Below are 24,591 nucleotides of genomic sequence, written 5' to 3' on the forward strand. Positions count from 1 at the left end.
CCTTTATTTAAAACCGACAGTTCAGCTTGAGACAGCATAAGTGTTGAAAGAGTAAAAACAAAGGGAGGAATTCATAAAGGTTACTGCAAGGTTTACACATCATGCATACCTTGAGGTGACGTTTTTGAATTTATAGACAGCCCTACCATGGTAGTTTAGCATAAAGACATGCAGCTCCACAGTGGACTGTTTCTGTGGCTGCAAGATGCTAATGAGGCAGTCTGGGGGAGAGACATATGTTAATTAGCAATGTGCTTTCCCTTGGAACTGCCTCTAGGAAGGAGTGTGCATGTCCAGTGATTCATAGACTCTATTAGCTGTGTAGATTAGCACAGCCACTCCTTGTACCTTGCAGGAGTATTGTGGTAGAGGTAAGTGCTGAGAAGTTTAGTGTAAGGTAGGGTTAGGAGGTGTATGTATGAGTGTATGCAAGAGGCTGTATTGTGTGAGGTTATGTGTTTGACTGGTAGATAGCAGTAGGGGAAACGGGGTAAGTTTAATATGTGTGTGTGTGTGTGTGTGTGTGTGTGTGTGTGTGTGTGTGTGTGTGTGTGTGTGTGTTGTGTCTCTATCTGTGTTTCTGGGTGTTTTACTGTGTGCCTGTATGTGGGAGAGTGACTGAGGGGGAAGGGTTGCCTGTGCTACTACAATGCGACTAGCACTGTTGCCTACTGCAGGAAGTGTTGATTTATGCTCCTCTATAGTTAACCATGATTCATAGACATGCAGATCAGATGACGTTGAGTTCTTGTTTCATTGTGGTTAATGAGTCTGTGAATTACAAAATACCACATAACAGAAATGTGGCTTTTACCTCAGACATAGGGTTTTTTATGAATCCTCAGGAATGTTTTTATCACTTAGCTGGTTTGTCATGATCTGCTTCAGAAGAACCTTTAGCTGTCTGGCACACAACCCTAATAGTAGTTGCTATTTCAAGAATCCCTAAGTTGTTGCTTTCACCTTTACTGTCTTTTGTTTTAAACAATTGCTTATACTGATACTATATATATTGGTAGAAATACAGACCCCTTCCAGCAATTATACTTCATTAATACTCCCTTTTTCACCAGAGATTACATATAGAATTGCAGTTTACAACACCTTCTATTGCCAGACTGATAGTACTAGGCATCCTAAGGTAATGCAAGATCTTTCTCATGCTTACTAGCAACAATTTTCTTCTTCCAGTAGATGAATCTACATATGAGAGGGTCAAATATCTACTAACCTTAGAGGCCAGTCTCTCTTCTAAACTTTTTGACTACATAACTTGTCAGTATCGATATCCTCCTCACACAGCAAAGCCGACCATGTCCATAATCAACAAATAATCAGTCTTACATTGAGATTCTTAAAAATTCCTTGACTAAACCACAAAGGTCTTCTAGAAGAAGGTTTGGTATACAGGATACTCAGCATCACACTGACAAATGCACACCATCCAAGGATACTAGAGGTAATAGAATTACAAAAGAAGGGAACTCAACTGGCATGCCAAAGGCTTTAAGGTAGCAAGACCAAGCCAACAAATCTGGTAAAGTCTTAGCCATAGCTAACTTCATTGTGAGACACCACTCGACAAGCTGGGGAAACACAAAGGTGCTAGTTAGCTGACTCTCAGGTTCCTGGATCCACCATATATCTTGGGCCGCAAGACCCTTCATCCTAACTGCATAAATAACTTGCTCTGTGTGCACCTGAGAGTGAATGACTTGAGCCATAAAACTCCTTGGATCATATGATGGAGCTCTTATAATATGTTTATGAAATTAGCGTGAAACTAGTCATGAGCAATATCCTGCCATCACCACGAAGAATGCTAAAGTATAAACAAAAGATAATTGATGTCATTTATTTTTATTCATTTATTTTTCACTTGATTACCAGGAAAATCCGACTGGACAATGGTCCTTTTTCAGCAGAAGCCTGGGGAGAAAAGCTCCACATAATACAAGCATTTTAACAACCTTTTGAGTATATTTAGTATCACAATGAGCTACATATATGTGACCATAGCATAGTATATCAGATTCCATGCAAACATTAAAAACTTCTGTAGAGAATTAGAGCACCCAAATAAGTTTTTTTAAACACACTATATCAGTGTATATATAGCACCTTATCATCAGATCTTAAAGAATGTATGTGTATATAGTTTAGAATTAGCAGTAATAGCAAGTAGTAGCAATAGTTAATAGTAGAAAGTAATAGTCTAGTCAGGAGCAGTGCATGGGCATAGCCACTTGTTAGCAAATTGAGTTTTTAGCATTTTTTTAAATTGAGTCAGGGTTGTGGTGAATGTTATGTTAGGAGTTAGTACATTCCAAGTTCTGGCTATGTAATTTGAGAACAGGGCTTCCCAAGCAAGATTGTTAGCTATGGTTGTCTTTATAAAAGATTTGTTGCTAGACCGTAGAGATCTGGCACTGTTAACTATTATCTTAGCTGTTAGTTGCATGCTAAGGGGGTCCAATACATATCAACCTGGGGCAAGATGATTGACAGCCCTACTTGTATTGCCACAGATGATCAGCACCTCTCTCCTCATGGCTTTCATACATTGGTCAAAGCATTTTCTTTCCCCATAGTGCCTTTTTTAAGCAAGGTCAGTATCCTCAAGCTACCCACATAGCAAAGCAAATCAAGACTATATTAAAGACAGCACTGTTCAATGCTAGAAATCTAATCGAGAAGTTGCTCTCCCTTCAGGCATGCCTAACCCTTGAAAATATAGATATCTGTGTAATTATGGAAACATTTATTTATTTTTTATTTATTGGCATTTGCTTATCAGGAAAGTTCAAATGGGCCAAAAGAACCCATTTTCAGAGGAAGCCTGAGGAGTAAAGCTAAATGGAGTATAGCTAAACAATCCATAACTCTCAACTGTATAGATTTTTCCAGAAGGTCCAGATTTTTGCCTCAGATACTTGGCCTGTTTCTCAAAAAATCTATGGTTTTCTGGCAACTTACAAAGGATTGATGTCATTAAATAATGACCAAATAATGACATATGTTTGAGTTTCAGACTTCTGAAAATGCATGCTAACACAAATCCTGTTATTCTAGCAGCTATCTAAATTTATTAGAGCAATATTTAAAATCTGTCTGTATTTTGGTCATTTGTCTCCCCATTTTTTAGGCTATGTCCAGGTTTCTTGCATTAAGAGGTTCAGAGGTATGGTAACAACAGCAAACAGTATAAACAATTACATGTTTTGAATAAAAATAATTATTTTTTTAGCAATATATATGAACAAAAAGGAAGGCACTGTTAAGGCAGGCTGGATAACAGTCAAGAAAATGTATTGCTGATACCAAAGCACACTGACAAAAAAGATAAATCCACACAAACGCTTTAACTGTTTTCACCGCATTTTCATCTTATAACTTCGCCAGATGAGCATACCAACAGTAAATCCTTGATTATAGACAAAGTTTAAAATCACAAAGGCCAATCAAATGAACTGAATAATTAAGAAACCACAAAAATAAAAGGAAGAGTGCATTTCTAAATAACCACATAAAATCACTGTTTAAAAGTCATTGTTAGTTAAAAAGAACTCTTTAAAAATCTTATGTTTTATGTATATGTGCGATATCAGAAATAAAAATATTAACAATGCGTTGTACAGACACAATCAGACTTGTATTAATGCCAGTTTTGTTTTTTATGCTATAGAAGTGTTACCTATAGATCCCAGGGGTGGTCCTTGGGAAACCCACCTTGAATATAGGGAACTATATTGGCAATTAATTTTAGAATCAAATGCATACCATGGTTTAAATGAAAATGTATCTTTGAAGCCTGTGTCTTAAAAATTGAGATCTGCCAAGTTGTAATTCACAATGTTGGTCCCTAGATGGTGCTATTATAGGTTCATAGGTAGGTACTAGGCTATCTGCCCAAGGGCATTTATAAGCCTAGCCAGAGTGTGTCGGCTTTTGCTTCCCCATTGATTAATGAACTGAGCCTCTGTCAAGCAGAGCCAATGAAGTGATCCCAGGGGTGTATTTTCTGTTACCCATCCACTGGTCAAGGCTTCTCTTGAAGAGTGTTAGTGAGGGGCTCTGCCTAATGTAGTTAGGAATTTTGTTCCAAAGCATGGGGAGTCTCTGTGACAGGAATCTATCCCTCCAGAATGTTCTAGTTATTGTTGTGGCGAGGTTTAGCTCAGTAGAGTGCATGGCTCGCAGTGACTTGGATTTCTTTAGGTGGAGCATGTCCATCAATTCTGAGTTGGACATGGCTTTGTAACTCAGGCAGAGATCACCTCTGAGTAAGCGATATGCCACTGAGTACAGCCGGAGCTTTTTCAGTCGGGCTGCATAGGACATATGTTTGAGGCCAGTAATCCTCCTGGTGAGGTGCTTTTGTGGTCTTTCCAGCTGTTGGAAGTGTCTTGTGAAGTACATCCCAAATGGGGCATTGTACTCTATGATGGGTCTGATGAGTGACGAGTAGAGGGGCACTATAACCTCTTTATTTCTAGATATGAACCCCTTAGTAATTAGATGGGCCACATAGAAAGATTTCTTAACTACTTTGGAAATATGATTGTCAAAGGAGAGATTACTATCTACCTGGGTCCCCAGATTTCTTATTACCTGTTCTGCATTAAGGGGGCTGCCGCCTATGTGGTAATTTGTGGGTGTTTTGTTTTTCCCAAACGGGATGACTATGCATTTTTTGGCATTTAGCTTGAGGCCATGACTTTGACACCAGATGTCTGTAAGGCCTTTTTGAAGGATGTCCATGTCAGCCGGAGAGTCATTTATGGCTCCCAGTTTGCAGTCATCGGCGAACTTGGTTAGCCATAGTCCTCCTGTGTTTGCCTGTACTTCTGAGAAATATATGCCTAACATTAGGGGTCCCAGAACTGAGCCTTGTGGGACACCACTTGTGACTGGTTTAGCGTCAGACCTGGAGCCCACTATTCTTACCATGTGAGTTCTGTCTGTAAGCCAGTTGGCAACCCATCTTGTGACGTAGGGGTTTAAGTTCAGGTTGGTGAGTTTTTCTATAATATCCGAGTGAGGAATGGTGTTGAATGCCTTGGTGAGATCAAGGTAGGCTGTGTGAACCACCTTTCCCTCATCTGTGGCCTTGGTGACTGTCTCGAAGAAGTCAACCAGGTTTAGTAGGCATGATCTGCCCTTAACAAAGCCGAACTAGGTCAGGTCAAGTGTTTGGAGGTTCCCAATGTCTTTCTTAACGAGTTCCATGATGATGCGCTCCATAGCTTTGCAGACCCCACTTGTCACTATAGTCAGGCTTATGGGGCGATAGTTACCAGGGTCAGTTGTGGCCCCTCCTTTGTGGAGAGGAATAACTGTTGCTGTGCACCATTCTATGGGCATGTAGCCTGTGGAGAGGCTGAGGTTGAACAGTGTGTTTAGGTGGGGGGTTAGTTCGTTCTGTAGTTTGTGCAAGACGCAGCCTGGGACACCATCTGGCCCCATCAGTGCTGTGTTTTGGGGTTTTGAGAGGGCTGTTTTCACCTGTGCTTCTATGATTTCCGGGACACTACACTTTTCCGGTATTGTTGTGGGCCAATTTGAAGGTGAGAGGGAGGTGAAGTTTGCACTGAATCTATCTGCCAGGATGTTGGCAGTATCAGTAGGTTCAGTATATTTTGTGCTATTTTGCACTAGCTCAGAGCATATCTGTGAGTTGCCACTTAGATTCTTGACATAGCTAAATTAGGCTTGGTGGTTATCTTTCGAATCCTTGGCTATTTTTCTTATGAAGTTAGCCTTGGATGATTTTATGAGGAACCTTAGTTTCTTGCTGATACTGAACAGGGATGCCTTTCCTTCTTGGGATTTGCTTTTTTTCTGAACTAGTTTCCTCTATGGCAGGGGTCCACCAGACTGGTTTCCTTCTCTTAGGGGAGTGAGTCTTGGTTTTGTTAGGGATGGCACGATCCATGCATCCTTGTAGGTGCTCATAGAGTGCAATTGTAAAGGATTCTGCATCTTGGACAGTGTTATCTTTTAGTGTGGGGGCTGTGAAACTTGCCACCTCTGCCTTAAGTAAGGTGAAGTTTGCTTTAGAAAAGTTTTTCACTGTGGTTTCTTTGGTTGGGTGTGGTGGTGGGGTGTGGACATCCAGGGTGATTAGTTTATGGTCTGATCTAACCAGTGACGGGTTGACCTCCGGTATGGAACACCTGTCACCCATGTTGGTGATGACCAGGTCCAATATGTTGTGGCCTCTGGTAGGGGAGTTTACCAGCTGATTCGGGGCATTTGAGTTGATAAATTTCAGGAAGTGCTGAGCCTGGGAGTTTGTACTCAAGTAGTTTTCCCAGTTAAAGGTAGGGTAACTGAAATCACCCAGTATCAGGGTGTTCGATAGATAGATAGATAGATAGGTTTTAACATAACACATTGTATTTTTGTATTTATATATGGATTTTGTATATATATATATATATATATATATATATATATATATATATATACACATACATATATATATATATATTTATTATTTAATGGATTTCTATAGACACATTTTTTATTATAGACTCATAGATTAGTACTAGACTAACTGCCCTTGCGGGCCATTTTTAAGCCTAGCCAATTAGCCCTTGTGAGACTCAAACCCGGCACCTTGTGTTTGTAAGGCAAATACCTTAACCATTAGGCCAGCCTCCCAACTAAATGATGTGTTAACATGTTTAAATGTTTATGGTTTGTGGTTTTTAAACAGTTCTTTTTAACTAACAATGACTTTTAAACAGTGATTTTATGTGATTATTTAGAAATGCACTATTCCTTTTATTTTTGTGGTGTCTTAATTAATCCGTTCATTTGATTGGCCTTTGGGTTTTTAAACTTTCTATATAATCAAGTATTTACTGTTGGTATGCTCATCTGATGAAGTTATAAGACGAAAACGCGATGAAAACAGTTAAAGCGTTTGTGTGGATTTATCTATTTTGTCTGTGTGCTTTGGTGTCAACAATACATTTTCTTCACTGATATCCAGCTTGCCTTACCAGGGCCTCCCTTTTTGGTTTTATTGGTCATTTATTCAAGGCACTTTACCATTTTTTCAAAATATATATGAACAACACTAGTGACATTCTTGTTAATACAGAATAGAGGTATTAAGTTTGACAAAAAAGCAGGAAAAACAAAATATAGGAAATTTAGATTTAGATGCAAGGTGGGAGCAGAGAACAAAAGATATGGAAAACAGGTAAATTGCAAAGTAGAGTGTATATAGTGTGTGTACAGATGAAGTGTAGGGAAGGGAGAGCATAAATCTTCAATGTATGTATATAGAACATAGAAATGAGTAAACAGACAGTGAGGAATATGACAGGAAATAATCAGTGTAGTACAGTTTAGTATGGGAGTAATTAGTGTAGTAGGAAGTTTAGTAGGGGAATAATTAGTGTAGTAAGGAGTTTAGTCAGGAGAGGAACATGAGCAGAGCCATGACTTAGTTAAGAATTTTTTAGGTATGTTTCAGGCATGCAGATTTGAGATTGACCTATTACATAGGTTATTGAATTTCAGTTTTTAGTGACAAAAGTAGGAGTAGAGTCTGAATGCAAGAGTTTGTTTTGGTTTATGGGGTGAGGCTAAGTTGTTATCATTTCTCTGTGTGGAGAGGTTTGCTAGGATTGTAGCTAAGGAGTAAGTTGTTGAAGGCAGGGCAAGTAGCAGATTTAAGCATTAGGTTATGTGCTGTTAAAAGTTGTACATAAGTTAGCTAATGGGAAGTTCAAGCCAGTTTATTTTTTGGAGAGATATGCAGTGATATATGTAATGTGGTGTGCTGGTTGCAGATTTTGATGTTTATTGTGACATACTGCCAGGTTAGAATTTAATGATGTTTGCAGGTTTGTAAGAATAGCTGCACCACAGAGAAGAAAGGGTAAGAGGTATATAGTGACAAGTGATATTTTACTGGCTGTATTAAGCAAGTGTTTTTGCTATATAGCATTCATAGTTTTTGGTTGTTTTTGATGTTATTGTGAATGTGATGGTCAAATATGAGCTTATCATCTGTAGTCATTCTTAGAAGCTTTATGTGGGAGACTACTTCTATTTCTGTGTTATTTAGTGAGAGGATTTTAATGTTGGTTTTATTTGAATTGTAAGATGTAGGGGTGAATATAAAATGCCTTTCTTATTAGTGTTAAGCAGGATTTGAGTGTTAGTGAGCCAAATTTCAATAGGAGTGAAGGCCTCTTGTGTAATTTTTTGGAGTTGAGTCAGATTATTGGAAGACAATGTTAGTGTGGAGTGGGCAGCTGTGGGTGGTGCAGTGGTTAGCATTGTTGCCTCACAGCAAGAGGTTCTCCAGTTTGATTCTCGGCTGGGGTGCCTTCTGTGCAGAGTCTGCATGTCCTCCCTGACATTGCGTGGGTTTTGTCTGGGTGCTCCAGTTTCCTTCCACATTCCAAAGACATGCAGTAGGTGGATTGGACACTAAATTGGCCATAGGTCGAGTGAGTGGCATGGATGAACTACTGCAGCAGGGCTAGCCGCCCAGCAGTGTAAACCTTGCCTTGAGATGATTGTCACTGTTAAAGTGACACTCCAACCCCATGTGCAAAATGAGAAAAGGGCATTGAGGATGGATAGATGGACATTAGTGTAGAGTCATCAGCATATTAGATGGAGATTTGACAGGAGGATGTGTACCAATTGTTGATGAAGGGAGAGGGGGAATAGATCCTTGTGGGACATCAGTGGTATTGGTAGGCTAAGGAGATAGACAGTTTTGCCATTTTACTGACTGCTGTCAATTTCATAGATAACTATTGAACCATTTGAGTAAAGGGGATAAACATCAATGGAAGACAGTTACAGTAATAGTTTAGTCTTTTAGACAGTGTCAGATGCTTTAGATAAGTCAAGGAATGGTGACACATTTGCCGGAATCCCTAGCTGTATCTATGGCATCTATGAAGGAGGGTAAGGTGATGATTGTGATGTGTGCTGATCTGAAGCTGTGCTGAGTAGAAGTAAACAGTTGCTTTTGGAGAAGGAATTCAAGGAGTTGTTTATGGATACATTTTTTCTAATAGTTTGGATAGAAGAGTAATGCAATGATATGAAAGTTAGAGCAGAATGTTCACCTTTATGGAGAGGGATAATATAGACTTTTTTTCAGAGGGCTGTAATGTGAGCTTCTTGAATAGATCTATTGACTAAGATACTTAGAGGATTAACTATGGACTCAGCAACTGTTTTAAGATATGCTGGTGGGACATTGTGAGCAATGGAAAACTCTTAGTGTAAGTAATATTTTTTACAATGGTCATAAAGACTGGATTCAGTATGAAACCAGAGGGATTATGTTTGATAGAATGAGTGGGTAGGACATGGGCAGAAACTGAGGGAGAAGTATGTGAGTTTTTGGTAGGTGAAGACTGCTTTAGTGTGTCTGAGGTAGTGATGGAATTAGGAGAGGTAAAGGTTTTTTGGTAAGGATGGGAGGTAGATGAAAAAGAATTTCTGGTTATGGAAACAAATGCTAACTGAAATATGCATTGAATATAGTAACAAATTATAAGGGGGGGATGCTATCCAGGGATGGGTTTGGGCATGTTGTAAAACTGGGATTTAGGAGGGATCTAATTGAAGTCAGACTTTTGGAGAGTTACATTTATGGGTTGATTTATATGCTAGTATAATTATCTTTATCATTAATCACATGTTTTTAAACAAGGTTGTGGAATTTTTTTACAGTTATTAAGTTATTTTCTGTAGTTTTGTTCTTACGCCATTCTTTCCATAGTGTAACGCACTCCAATTACCTAATTTCTTTCATATCTAACCACTCACCTCTCCCCTTTTAATCATACCACACCCTTTTCCCTTCTTTCATCCCCACCCTTTTTTACTTCTACATTCTACCAACAGATAATCCATACTTATTCATGCAATGTTTAAACCACCCACCCCATCTTATGTCCTACTCTTATTCACACTCTCACTACTAGCTCCTTTAATCTTCACCTATGTACTCACCTCCTTTGAACACCCACTATGTCCATACCTAAGCTACCCTAATAAGGAAACTAACTCTCCAATCCCTCCTCTCCTTTTCATCCATGCTAATATAACATCTTCACCTAACTACATACTTCCTAAGTATCATAGAACACTACACATAAAATACAACAATCTATATCCCAGGAAAGGCCAACTTCTGCACAGCAATTTCTCTAATTCAAACTAAGTCCACTACTCTCATTAAAAGATGGTGACATCCAACCTAACTCAGGCCCAACAATATTCTTTACAAACCTTCCAAAACTCATATTCTATCCACACTCATCACCCCCTACAAAAATCTGAAATCATTAAGATCTTCTCACAAACTACTAGTACTTACCTCTAAACCAAACAACAAGGCTGGCGACTCCCTCTTCTCTAATAATGTTGGAAAAGCCTGGAATCTCCTACCTAAAGAACTTTCCTCACTTCCCTCGCTATCACTCTTCAAAAATAAATTGAAAGTGTTCCTCAGAACACACTGGTTATGCCCCTGTACTAACCCTGACTAGATGGGTGTCCTTTCATACTTTGCTCTACCTGCCCTTTCTACTCGTAAACTGTGATTCCTTCCTTTTGATCTCAGTTCTATCTACCTCATGAACACCACATAGTGGACCAATATGCTATATAATGCCTGCACTCAGCACTGACACATTTTACTGTGTTAACCTGTAATATGCATTGTAATTATGATTTTTTGTTTAATGTTATAATGTTACCTATTTGTTATGTTATTTTTTTTTTTCATTGTTCTTTCTTGGAGCTTATCTCCCTGGGCCTCTACTGAAAATGAATATGTATCCAGTTAGACTAGCCCAGTAAACAAATGTAAAATAAATAAATAAAGTGTATCTCAGTGTGTCATAAGTTTTTGGTTTGTGTGGTAAGCCATGGAGAGGGTTTAGTTTTGACTTTCTTTTTACATATAGGTGCACCACTATTTAAGATGTGTAGAAATGAAGTGTTGAAGTAGTTGACAGCTTCATCTAATTGAAGTGTTTTCAGTGGGAGAAATTGAAGGCAAGTAATAAATCATTAAAGGATTATTGGTTAAATGTAATGTGATTACAGGATAGTTTGAATACATGTTGTTTGATTTCATGGGTAATATTTCTGTGGGTGAATGCTGGAAGGTGATTGCTAAGAGCATCAGGGAATGTACCAGAAGTAATGAATTTACTTTGATCAGATAAACATCCAGTCAAGGAAACTACCCTTGTGACTGGTTTTATTATATCTTGTTGGGGTGCTGCTGAGGGAATCCAAATAGACTTATACCAGCTGAAGGGAAATCTGATAATATTTGCTTCCAGTCTTTATTCACGTAACCAGATCTATATCAAATCATTAAACTTACTAGTTATCGAATACCTCTTCATCAAATTTACTTTGTCCAACCCCCTTTTTGTCAAATGATTATTTTAGTGAATATTTTCCCAGGGAAAAGAACTAGTAGTCCAACTACTGATTGCCATAAAAACACAAAACGTAAAACCCGCTGAGGTGGGGGCTTCACCTGGCACACCCCTAACACCCTCCCTAAATAAATATACCAACTCAGAGATAGTACTACAGTGGGGAAAAGGGCAAATTCTCAATCATGGCCCACTGCGTTTTTTTCCCTAGGAATATATTCACTAAAATGATCGTTTGACAAAAAGTAAGTTCGACAAAGAGGTATTTGATAAATAGTAAGTTCAACAATGTGATATAGACTCCATGTAACCTAGGATTACGGTTTCATTTATGTAGGTCTTAGTTATGCAAGAGAGTACATCAGCAATGATTGTTATACTGTTGCCAGGTGATAGGTAGAGTACAATGAAATTTAGTTTTTATTGCCCTGATCAAGTGTAAGAATCTGATAAGTATTTCAGAACTGTGGTATGGAGTTTAGGAACAGGGTAAGAGCATAGAAGCTGTTGTCTAATAAAGCAATATCTCATCCGTTCTTATGTACTCTGTCCTGTCTAGCTGTATTATAATTATGAGGGAGACATTCGGTATCCTTTATTCTCAGTTTTAGCCAGTTTCAGAAATGGCCAAGATGCCTGGATTGTAATGGGATATCCAAGCATGTAGCTTGATTTTATTTTGTATACTGTGTAGGTTTAATGTCATGAGGCTTAGTGTTTTGAGGGAGTACTAGGGATGGAGTGAGAGGTATGAGAGTTGAGGTGAGCGGAGTTAGATGTGGTCATTGATGGGATGTTGATGGGGAATAATGTACTGGACGGAGAATGAGATAGGTGAAAGGTGGGGGGAGGTTTAAGAGTGACTTTGCTACAGTGCTTGGTATGATCTGATGATGTCAATTTTCATTCTGTCTTCAACTGATGAGTTTGGATCTGATCCCTTGGATCTGACTTAGCCATTGCTAAAGCTCGTGGCAACCAAGAAATCTTGAGCTTCTCCCTTACCCACAATGCACTAACAACAATTACTTCAGATCTCGTTTGCTGCTTTTCAGTGAAAGACGTGATTTCCAACACTCTCGAGAGATATTTAGATAAAGTTATAAAAATGTTACTTATTTGCTTAATTCTTTCTTCTCTATTTAGATTAACTTTTTTCCTTTACCTATAGTATCCCTTTTTGACTTGTCTTGAGCTAAATTTCTTAATTTCCCCTTCCCTCTCTTGTACTCATATACTACTTGATACTGTTTATTTATTTATTAATTTATTTGCTTTGTTTACCAGGATGGTCTGATGGGCTGTAGGGAGCCCATTTTCAGTGGATGCCCAGGGAGAAAAGTTCCAAATTAAAACTAACATACAATAGAGACTATTGAGTAGCAGTTTGATAAAGGAAGTCAGAGCTCATTATTACATACATTAGAGAATTCTCATTTACAGTTAACAAACACAGCAAAAGCTGACTACATTAATTCCAGTATAGTAAAAGTTATGCAGTCACAGTTGAATAAGAGTTATTATCAACTACCTTAGTTACAGTATAGTACAGGTCATTTTTAGCAACTACATTAATTCTAGTATAGAATAAGAGATTGTGCTGAATGACATATAAGGTGCCATAGTTAGGTATAATATGAAACATATTGACAGTTTAACTTTAGTAATATGGTAAGAGTATTAAACAGTTATAAATATATGTTTTGCTGGATTTATCATAAAGTTAAGGCATGAGAATAAATTTCAGTCATACAAGTCAGAAGTACGAGTAAGGATTGCATATCATATACATAAAGTCAAAATGATAGTCATGTTAGTAGGTAATCAAGTTTAGCTTGTAAGGGGGATGTTAATAAGGGGATAGTAGTAGAGAGTCTGGGGAATCAGGTTATGGGAGGTGCTATATTGGAGCATGTACAGTGCCATAGGTGGGAGAGGTGTTGCCATAGAGACATTTTGAATTAAGAGGCATTGTTGGTGGTCCTTATTGTTAATGGGAGTGCATTCCACTGTTTGGCAATCGAGAAGGAGGAGAGCATTTGACAAGTGGGAAAGTTTGTTTTTTCTAGTTGCAGGTGAAGTTAGTTCTCAGATCTGAGAGGTCTGTTTGGGTGATAGTGAGTAAGTATAGAGGTAAGGGCTGGGCAATCTGATGGTTGGTGGACGATTTTGTGTGCTGTAGCTAATTGTAAGTATGTTAGGTAGATGCGAGAGTTCAAGCCAATTCACTAAGTGCAAGGAAGAGGAGTGATGAGAGGAATATTTTACATTAGTTGTAAACTTGGCAGTTTTACTGTAGATTGGATATTGGTGAGGAGGGGAGCACCATATAGGAGAGAAGGTAGGAGAAAGGTTAAGGCAAGAGTTTCTTTTGTAGAGCGGCAAAGAAAGTGCTTATGTCTATACAGGATAACCAACTTTTGATGTGTTTTTTTTGATACTGTCGTGCACATGCAGGTCAAAAGTTAGGTTTTCATCTAAGATGATGCCTAGTAGTTTTGTGTGGGACATAGCCTCAATAATATTTTTGTTTTGGGACTGTACAGAGACTTTAGTCTTGTTTAAGGGGGTGTTTTTCTTAGGAGTAAATAACAGTAGTTTGGTTTTATTAAGGTTTAGGGTGAGGTGGCTGTTGGTCATCCAAGTTTCGGTAGATATAAGGACATTTTGAGTCATTTTTGAAGTTCAGATTCAGAGTTTGCAGAGCAGATGATAGCTGAGTCATCTGCATATTGTATTACAGAGCCATGAATAAGAGATGGGTGAAAGTCGTTGATGAAAATACTGAAAAGTAGGGACCCTAGTTTGGAGCCTTGTGGAACACCTGCAGATGTGTAAGGAATTGAGAATAAGAGTACCATCATCTGGTAGATTGTTGTCTATTTGTAAGGTAGTTAGTGAACCAATTTAGGGTTGGGGATACACCTAATTTTGAAAGTTTTGTGAGAAGTAAGGGGGTGGGAGACAGTGCCAAAGGCTTTAGAGTGATCAAGAAAGAGTGAGGATACAATTTTGCCTGCATCTCAAACTCATTTAATAGTATCCATAAAGAATATAAGAGCTGTTGTTATACTATGGCCTGATCTGAACCCATGCTGAGTAGGAGAAATGAGTTGATTTTGAAGTAGATAGTGTAGAAATTGACTATGAATAAATTTCTAGAGAATTTTTGAGATGGGGAGAGAATAGTGATTGGGAAAAGTTGCAATTTTATGTACAGTTGTCACCTTTGTGAATGGGGAGAATATATGCTTTTTTTCAGATAGTAGGTATATAGGATTCTTGGACTAATCTGTTAAGAAATATACTGACTGTTATTATCTTTCCTTAATACTACATTTTATGTAGTTTCTGCAATACCATTGTTGGTAGTAGTTCTGTGCTCTTTTCCTAGCTCTGTTTAAAAAAGTAAAAAAAAAAAAGTAGTAGTAGAAATAGTTACATTTCTTCATTTTCTTGGTTGTTTGTTGGCATGACAGTATTGTAGATAAAGCAACAGCAGGCTTTAAGAAATGTACTAAGTGTAGGCATAAGCTCCCTTTATCAGATGCCCACACTTTGTGTATGTTGCTTAAGACCACTTTATTTATAGGAAGATTGGTCTATTTGCCACTGGTTTAACTGGAGGGTGTTAGGTGAACACAAGAATAAACTCATTCTGAAAGGTTTTCTTCCTTCATCTTTTGGAAAGGCTGCATCAGAAGAGAAATCTCCGAAAAGCAAAACAAAAACAAAATTCTCATCTCCTTGGCCTTTGTCTTCCTCCTCTGCTTTGGAGTTCTCAATGAAGAGGTCTCACAATGACCTGACTTCAGCCAAAAATGTCTAATCCTTTGAATCTCTGAGGAGACCAAAATTATCTGATCCATCCTTCTCAGATCAGACACTAAATCAGATCCAAATGTTGCTGGTACTTCAACTTTGAGTCCTATTATGTTGCCAAGGATTCGGTATTCACAGTCACTGGATCCCTTACCCTCCAGGGTACCTTCCCCATTTCTGGACAGACCCAAATCTCCTTCTGTGTTTTTCAGTCGTTCTTCCAAAAGTCTCACAGAGGAAGTTATGGAAAGAATGGTGAGGAAGATACTCTTGATGCTATATCAGATGGGTGTTCCCTCATTTCCTACCCCTCTGGGTCAGGAGGTCCATTTTTCTGTTACACCCCACTACAACTTCTTCCTCTGACACCTTTAGTGGTCTCAGAGCCTATGAACCCTAGCTGCCTAGATCTGTCTGGCTCAGATCCAAGGAATGCTGTATCCTCAGATTGTAAGCTTTCTCTGAACATTCTGATCCCATAAGATCAGGAGAGCATTTGGAGCCGAAACTTTCCTGTTGGATCTGAGGTGTTGTAGTCAACTCTGAGGCTTTCACAGTCATCTGTGTGCCTCAGATCCTTGGCATTGGACGGCTTGACTTTGGCTTCCACCTCGGTCATTTTACCTTCAGAGTGGGGGAGGACCACGGTGCACAAGCTTCCCTTCTTTGATCCGAGTTCTTACCTTTCCCCAGAGCAATCTGCTTTCAAGGTTTGAATAGAGTTTTCTCTGCCTCAACAGAATGGATGAATCCAACCACCAAATCTTTCCATGTAGACATCCAGTTCCAAGAACCCACACTTCCTGACAGGGAATCTTGATTTCTTCTTCTTCTGATACCTCTCCAGATCATACTACAGAGGAGGGCTCTAACACGAAGATGTGGAACATCTAGATTCATCAGAAGGAGCCCATCACAGAGGATATGGATTTTGATGGAAGTGAAGGGTCACCACGGTCACCTCCTGAAGATATCTCATTTGGAGGCATCCTTGAAATCCTTAATCCAAGAGGGGGCTGGACACCCAGCAGCCCTTCATCTGAGGAGTCCATATTCCTGGAGACCTTCGGTACTAGCCCATATACCTCTTTTGTGATTTCACGTGCCAATGAGCTCATTGAGATTATCTCTCAGAAGAAATGGAAGGAACCTGACGCCACTAAACCTATACCTCAGAGGCCAGATAAGATTATGGCACCACCAGTGGATAAACAGTTTTGGGGAAAAGGGGTGCCACTGATGCCATGGTCATAGTGGCAGCCACAAAAAGGAGCTTGCTGAGGAGCATTTCACTGTCCTTCCCCCCAACAGGGAGTTGCAGGCAATGGACAGACTTGGGAAGTGTGTCTATGTTTCAGTGACCTTTGCTTTAAGGTCTATGAACTATTTGACACACTTTACAAGACTTCAGAGGGATTTGATTAAGGAGTTGTCAAATGCATCTCAGGAGCTGTTTCTGAAGAAGTTCAGTCATCTGTAGCTTCTCAATTGGATACCCTGCAATCCATTTCTAATTCCTCCATGAGGTTGGTTTCAGATGTAAAAGAAGGATCCTTAAGGGCAGCAGGTTCAGGCATTTCCATTAGGAGGCATGCTTGGATGTGCCTGTGTGATTTTGTGGAGCCCTTCAAGTCTTTGTCCATCAATACTCCCTTTGACAGCTTGTCTTTATTTGGCCCCAAGGTGAAGGACACACTATCCAAGTGTTAAAAGGATGGAAAGACCCTGTCTGCCACAAGAGTACATTTTTCAACCCCTCTAAGATCCTTTCCAGGAATCAATGGGGTGGTCAAAAAATGTGGTTCAAGAAGTCTCAGGGTCCATTCCAAGATACACATGGAGGAGGTTCCCCCAGAGGTAGAGGAGGGAACTCTAATGGATGATGTGGCAGAGGTGGCCCACTAAACCAGGGGTCCAAGAGAATCCTTCTTAGACAGACCATAACAGCACTACTGAAAGGAGGTCCAATTGCTCTCCTCTGAAGGCATTCAGGGAATCTTTATCCCTGCACCACAGACCATAGTTAGAATTAACAAAAGATACTTGAGTGCAGAGGATTATTTCCAGGAGTTATATAATTCCCTTCTCCCTTCCTTCTCCAAGCTCAAGAAAAATCCCCGATGTTCCACCCAGTCAGAGGGAACAAGCAACAATTCAGATTCAAATGTTGCTAAAAAAAGTCATCCAAGAAGTCCGACTAGATCAAATAGAATCTGAAACATACTCAAGGTTTTTTTAGTGCCAAAGAAAACAAGGGACTGGAGACCAGTTTTGGATATCACCAATTTAAACAAGTCAGTTCACCGAACCAAGTTTAGAATTGTCATAGTTCAGTCCATTATCCCATTTCTGGGCAAGGACAACTGGATATGCTCAACGGGCCTTCAGGATGAGTATTATCATATGAAGATGAGCAGACAATCCAGAAGGTATTTAAGCTTCTGGCTGGGAGTCAGTTATTACCAGTTCAGAGTTCTGCACTTTGGACTTACCATAGCCCCTAGGGTGTTTACCAAGTGCATGGCAGTAGTAGCAGCTCACTTCAGACTGCAAGGATTCCAAATGTTTCCGTATCTAGATGACTGGCTTATTTCTGCTCAGACCAGGCATCAATTGATAAGGGAAAGACATCAGGTTCTCCAGACTTGCTGTTTTCTGGGGATCATCATAAACTACAAAAAGTCTCAACTAAAACCAACCCAGAGTCTAGAATTCATAGGGGCAGTTCTCAACACAGAGTCAACCATACTGACCTCAAGAGTTCAGACCATATGATCACAGGTCAGAAAGGTAATCTGCAGTACCAAGATTTCAGAATCCCTGTACCTTCAAGCTCTGGATTCCATGGCAGCAACAATAACATTAGTACCTTTAGCCAGACTTTACATGAGAATTCTTCAGTGGATGCTAGCCACACAATGGTCAATATTTTACCAACCCATGTCTTATCAGATAAGAATCACTCTGACATGTTAGACAGTTCTCAGCTGGTGGATTGATCACATCAAGTTCTACAAGGCTGTCCATTTATACCGCCTCAGCCAAGGCCATAGTGATCACATGTGCTTCCCAACTGAGGGGGGGGGGGGTGCTGGGGAGAACAGTCCAAGGAATTTCATCCCCCAAACAGGCCAACTTACACATCAATGTCCTGGAGATGAAAGCAGTGCTTTTAGCATTGCAGGCCTTCCCAACTGGGGGGTGGGGGGGAGTTTGCTGGGGAGAACAGTCCAAGGAACTTCATCCCCCAAACAGGTCAGCTTGCACATCAATGTCCTGGAGATGAAAGCACTGCTTACATCAATGTCCTGGAGATGAAAGCAGTGCTTTTAGCATTGCAGGCCTTCCAGAATGCTCTCCCTTTGGGGACTACTGCAATTCAGACAGACAGTATGTCAGTAGTTTGACACAAAAACAAGTAAGGAGGGACCAGATTTTATCCCTTGTATCAAGAAGCTCGCAGAGTGTGGGAATTGGCAATCTCATCCAACTGCTTTCTCATAGCAATGCATTTTCTGGGGAAATCCAATGTGATAGACAAACTGAGCAGTTGCATTCTTCTACCTCATGAATGGTCCCTTAACATGAATATCACGGAAATAATTTTCTATCAATGAGGTCAGCCTTGCTGTGATCATTTTGCCTCTCCTCTAAACAACAAATGCAGCAGCTAATTTGCCCTAATCCCCCCACAGGGAGAATCACTGAGGGATGTTTTACTTCATGATTGGCCCCTTAGTTTACTCATTGCTTATCCACCCACACCGCTAATTCTGAAATTGCTTCAGAGAGCTGCAATGTTAAAGAGTAACGTCATCTTCATTGTACCTTACTGGCCTTGATAAATTTGTTTTGGCCTCACTTGCTTAACCAACCTTGGATTTTGGATGCTATTCCAGACCTCCTGTCTTACCCGATAGGCATGACTCATCCAAACATAACCAACCTCAGCCTGACTGCCTGGTTTCTCCAGTTCCATTAGTAACCTATGCTGTCTTCAACTGTTTGTCAAATACTTTTATCTTCCCATAAGCCCTCTACCAGAAATCTCTAGTCCAGTAAATGGAAGAGATTTGTTCACTGGGTTCACCTAAATAATACTGAACCCTTTTCAGCCCCAGTACATAGCATTCTTGAATTTTTGTCACATCTTTTTTAAAGGAGAAACTAGTTCATCAACCATTAAAGGTCAGTTAGCGGCCATATCAAATTTCCACATTTGTTTTGATGGTTCCTCTGTCTTCTCTCACAAATTAAGCAAAACCTTCTTGAAAGGCACTCTTCTTCTAAGACCCCCTTTATAGATCCTACTCCTCCATGGGACCAGAATCTGGTACTGCAGACTCTTGCTAAGTCTTCCTTTGAACCAGAAGCTACATGTGATCTTGCATATCTTTCCTGGAAGACAATTTTTCTGGTGGCTACTACATCTGTCAGATGAATTTCTGAGAATCAAGCCTTGTCCTCTAAACCACCATACTTGATTTTTCACAAGGATAGAATTACACTATGAACTAATGCTTCCTTCCTTCCTTCCTAAGGTGGTGTCAGAATTTCATATCAACCAATCCATTGATTTGCCAGTATTCTTTCCTAAATTTGCTAACAAGGATGAATACATATTACATTTATTGGATGTCCACAGGCAGTTATATTTCTACTTACATCGAACAAAAGTCATCAGCAAATCTGACCAATTGTTAGTTTCATTCACAGAAGTAAAAGTGGGAAAACCACTTGCCAAAGTCACTTTATCTTGGTGGCTAACCGACTGTATTTCATTTGTTTGTAACAAATTAGACATTACTCTACCAAAACTGTTATAAGCCTATTCAACTAGATTCATGGCTACTTCCTCAGTGTTTCAATCCAGAATGTCCATAGATGATATATGCACAGCAGCAACCTGGGCTATTCCCCATACTTTTGTTACTCATTAAAAATTGGATCTGGTCTCCAGAGGAAGAGCATCATTTGACTCAGTGGTGCTGAGGAATATCCTTCCTTGAATCCACCCTGGATTTTAGGTAGCTAGGGACTCTGTCCCATCAGTTGAAAATATAATGAAAATTAAGAAGATCAGATAAAGAAGTTGTGTACTCACCATAATGTTCCATCTGTGTTGTCTATTTTCATTCCTCCTCAACTCTCCTCCCACCAACCCCGCTCCTTGAAACTTCTGGAAGAATGAGTGGTTACAGGACATTTCTGTCCTTATATTTAACTCCAGATATAGCCTTCTACATTTCTGAATATGAATATGCCCTTTCTACTAAAGTCAGCAAAAAAGATCTGAGGTAATTGGGGTAGGTGTATTGTGGATAAGGGAGAAGCTTGAGAACCCTTTGTGGATACAAGCTTTAGCAATGGCTGAGTTGGATCTGAGGGATCAGATCCGAATTCATCAGTTGAGGAAGAATGAAAATGGACAACACAGATCGAACATTATGGTGAGTACACAACTTCTCTTTTTAGTAGTAGCCACTGTTATTTAAAGGCAACATAATTTACTACTAAACAAATTAGTTTGGTCACTAAAGAGCTTCACTTCATAGTTAATGAAGGCAGAAATATGCTCCTACTGCAAGGTAAGACAAATGGTTACAGTAGCCTTCAGTGGGGAAGTCTGTAATTGAAGAAGTGAAGTTAAAAGACAATATTAATCAATTAGGTTATGGGTTTCCAAAAGCTGTATGCTTTGCAATGGGCACAGATAGCCCACGATAAGAACAATATTACTAAACACTCATGTGTTACTAGGTAAAGTACCTCAGCACCTTTTAAATATAGGGAATCACAGCACAGAAATGCTTAGACTACATCTGTAACAAGCATTTACTTTGGAGATAGCTCTAAAAATAGTTAGGTGATTAAGGCTGGGATAAGCAATAGTTATAAAGCACCAGCTAAGAACAAAGCATTATTCTTCTTATGTTCAATAAAACTCAGTACCACATCATAAACAGTTACCAAACTCTCATATCACCAGCAACCTATAAGGCATATCTAAATAAACTGATGTCCCTCTCCATCGAACCTAACACTGCCCTTCTAGGGAGACTTCAACTATCCTTCCATTAACAGAGAAAACGATGCTTCTGCAAATGTGTATGCACAATAATTCTCTGATTTTGTAAATTATGTTCATGTCCTAACCAGAGGTTCAAAATATTGAAAATATTGGATTTATACTTATTAAAGAACCCCCCCCCCCCCCCATGTTTAGCATCTAGAATTACCATGTCACTGGTCGTATCTCACCAGCATTCAGTAACGTTCACTGTGCAGGAAAAATGAATGTGTTGCAAAACCATTCTGTTTTTAGAGATTATTCTAAGGCTAAACTACTCCAGCTAGCTGAAGACCTGATGAAATTTAAGCACCTTCTTCTCCTTTATCACCCGTCATACATAATACTTCAGTGCAGACTTTGAGGTGACCATTTGTGAGCAGTTTATGTATAAACAAACTATACAAAAAAAGAGGTAGAAACTCATTGCCCATAAGAATGCCCAAACCATTTTAAGTGAACTCAAGTCAGCAAAGAACTCAGACCAACCATACATACTTATACATACTTAGCAGAAAGTCCCTTACTTCCTATTATCTTGTTTCACAGAGAGCTTCTTATTTTCTGATAACTCTCCAGCATTACACTCAATAAGGGCAAACACATTCCGTACTTCTGACCATTCAGAAAACAGCAATAAATGCAAAACCCCCTACTGAATTAACTTATAAAGTGAATTAAGAACTAATATGAAAAACTTTATTTGCTCCTGACCTTTCTCTCCACATTTTTTAAAACTAATTTACCATTCACAAAGTTGCACACTGAATGGACGAACCAATCAGTGTGTTCATTGGATATTAGCAATCAGCATAATTCTTTCAATTGAGACACTTTGCTTTTTCCATGTTCCTAAATGAAGAATTGAAATGGATTTAAAAAAAAAAGTTTCCCATTTTCCCACCAGTAAATAGCTCCATGCAGTAGAGTTAAAAAAAACTTTTATGAAGGACAGACCAACAGTATAAGGCAAACATGAGGAGAATCTGTGAAAATCTAAACAGTTCACAGGAACTACACTGTTGCCTTAAAGTGTGTGCAAAATGCTGTAATACGCATCTTAAATGCCCTAGACTAGCAGAAGCAGGTAGAAGAGAACTAAAGTCTGTTTATGCAATAACGTTATTTAGAAAAGATTAATTTTTTCTTAAATCATTTTATCGTATAATAACAATAATCCACCCCTGTGTGTGGGTAATGCAGGATTTATCCACAGCTGGCTTTGTTTCATCATATGAGATACACGTTTAAGATTAAACCATGCCAGCTCTGGGTAAATCATGCAATATCCACACCGTAAACACCCACTCAAGGTAACTAAATAGCCACCACAGCATAAATAAGACTTACTGGCAAAATAGATTTCACTTTCTCTGTTTCAGATAATCCCTTTTTATGGAATGGGCTTCCCTTAGATGTAAAGCAGAATAACTCCCTGACCCTCTTTAAGTGCATCCTAGATGAATGAGTGGGTAACTATAAATACAGCCAGGGTCTTCCCCCCTAAAGCTTTCACTGATGGGCCCTAATGAAATGTGATCTTGTGGCTAGGGTACTAATTATTTATCACATCTGTACCCTAGTGTTACTATGAACTTATGAAGTCTTTATCTGTTATCTGACCAATGTTCAGTAATTCTTTCTTTATATTTCCTATTAGATTTATCAACATAGTATGCATGGCAGGCTATATATCTGGACTATGATACAAAAAATGCTATTTTCTTAGCAGTATACCCAGTTTGCAATGAATACTATGTTGGTAAACCTAACAGGAAATTTAAAGAAAGAATTACTGAGTAACTTTCAGATATAAGATAAAGGGTTACTCCTAATGCTTTATTTAAGCATATTGAAGCTACTCATAATACACAGGAATTTAGTCACATTTCTGTGTGTGTGTGTGTGTGTGTGTGTGTATATATACATATATATATATATATATATATATATATATATATATATATATATATATATATATAAGTAGAGAGAGATATGGTGTGTATATGCCTTTGCACATGTATGTATATCTTTTTAGAAAATTATCCCATCACTGGTAAAACTTAAATATGAATGTAATATGTCTGAAAAAAGATAAAAAAATGTGTGTAGAATGAACATCATGGCTTCAAACAGGGATACGGCAACTCTCAAGAAGAAAATTGTTAACATATGGTGAAACATTATTCTTCTGTTTCCTTTTTGAAGGCTTGATTCCTGTCATGCAAATTGACGTGTCTTCATTCTTCAACATAGTTTTATTCTAAAAGCCTTGCAATGCTTCCCTTATTAACTTAAAAGTAGTCTTAATATCTATTGTACTTTTATGCACTGCTACCTTAACAGTATGTTTTAGTATAATATTTTGATAGGAAGATGCATTCTATGCTGGTACTAATATTTTTCTTCAGTCAGTGGAAGCAGACTTTGCATTTTTCTCAGCTGTTTCAACTGTTTTTTTTTTCAGAGCCTGACAAACCTTGGGCTATTGTAGCAATTCCAGGCCAGCAAAATATGAGCTTAACATGGAACAGTCCCAATAAAACACACGGGCCAATACATGGCTACACTGTATGCTGGCAGGGAGAGCATTCATGTAAGTACTTGTCACAAAACTTCTCTTTCTCCCTCTCTCTGTGTATTATATGTGTGTGTGTGTGTGTGTGTGTGTGTGTGTGTGTGTGTGTGTGTACCGGTATCTGTCTTTTGAGTCCTCTTCCAACAAACAACTGAGTAAGATTTACTTTATTTTGTGTATTTTTTTTTTTAGTTTGTTTACAAGTATAGGGTGATGGGCCTAATGGACCCTTTTAGACCCAGCCCATTCACAAAGAACACAGATATATTTAAAAGTAAAACCAAAATTACCATTAACAGGAAGCAACAAGCCAACGTAAAAATTGCAAACTTAGAACTGTACAGTGCAATCAATTATAAACTGAATGGACCATTGTCAAAAATTGTTTAAACTTTCTTCAGAGATTTTTTTTGTCCTTGGAGCTAATTATATTAATTTGTGAAGTACAAAATCTCTGCCAGCTTGTAGATGGTTTACCCCATATAAACAGTTTCAATGAATATTCCTTGGATTAATTGGCATAACTGGTTCAAGAACTGCTGAAAACAGACCTGAATTCCTAAGCTGAAGTTCTATAAGTCATGTCCATGAATGCATTATGTCTAACTTAGAATAAGAAGTTTCTGTGTACAGTTTTTCCCAATAGCTATGCATAATGTTACTGCAATGTTTAC

The 24,591-nt window shown here is 38.8% G+C and overlaps 1 protein-coding gene across 1 annotated transcript in view; it reads left to right on the forward strand.

Moving 5' to 3' along the window:
- LOC122814279 (receptor-type tyrosine-protein phosphatase C-like) overlaps positions 1-24,591 on the forward strand; it is a 2,027,173-nt gene that overhangs the window by 1,360,538 nt on the left and 642,044 nt on the right. The window contains exon 22 of the mRNA XM_044086870.1: positions 23,807-23,935. Within this exon, the coding sequence (XP_043942805.1) occupies positions 23,807-23,935 (129 nt within the window). The remainder of the gene's footprint in view (positions 1-23,806; positions 23,936-24,591) is intronic.

The sequence above is a fragment of the Protopterus annectens genome, chromosome 10.part0 (genome assembly GCF_019279795.1).
Source record: "Protopterus annectens isolate FY-2018-M chromosome 10.part0, PAN1.0, whole genome shotgun sequence".
NCBI lineage: Eukaryota > Metazoa > Chordata > Ceratodontiformes > Protopteridae > Protopterus > Protopterus annectens.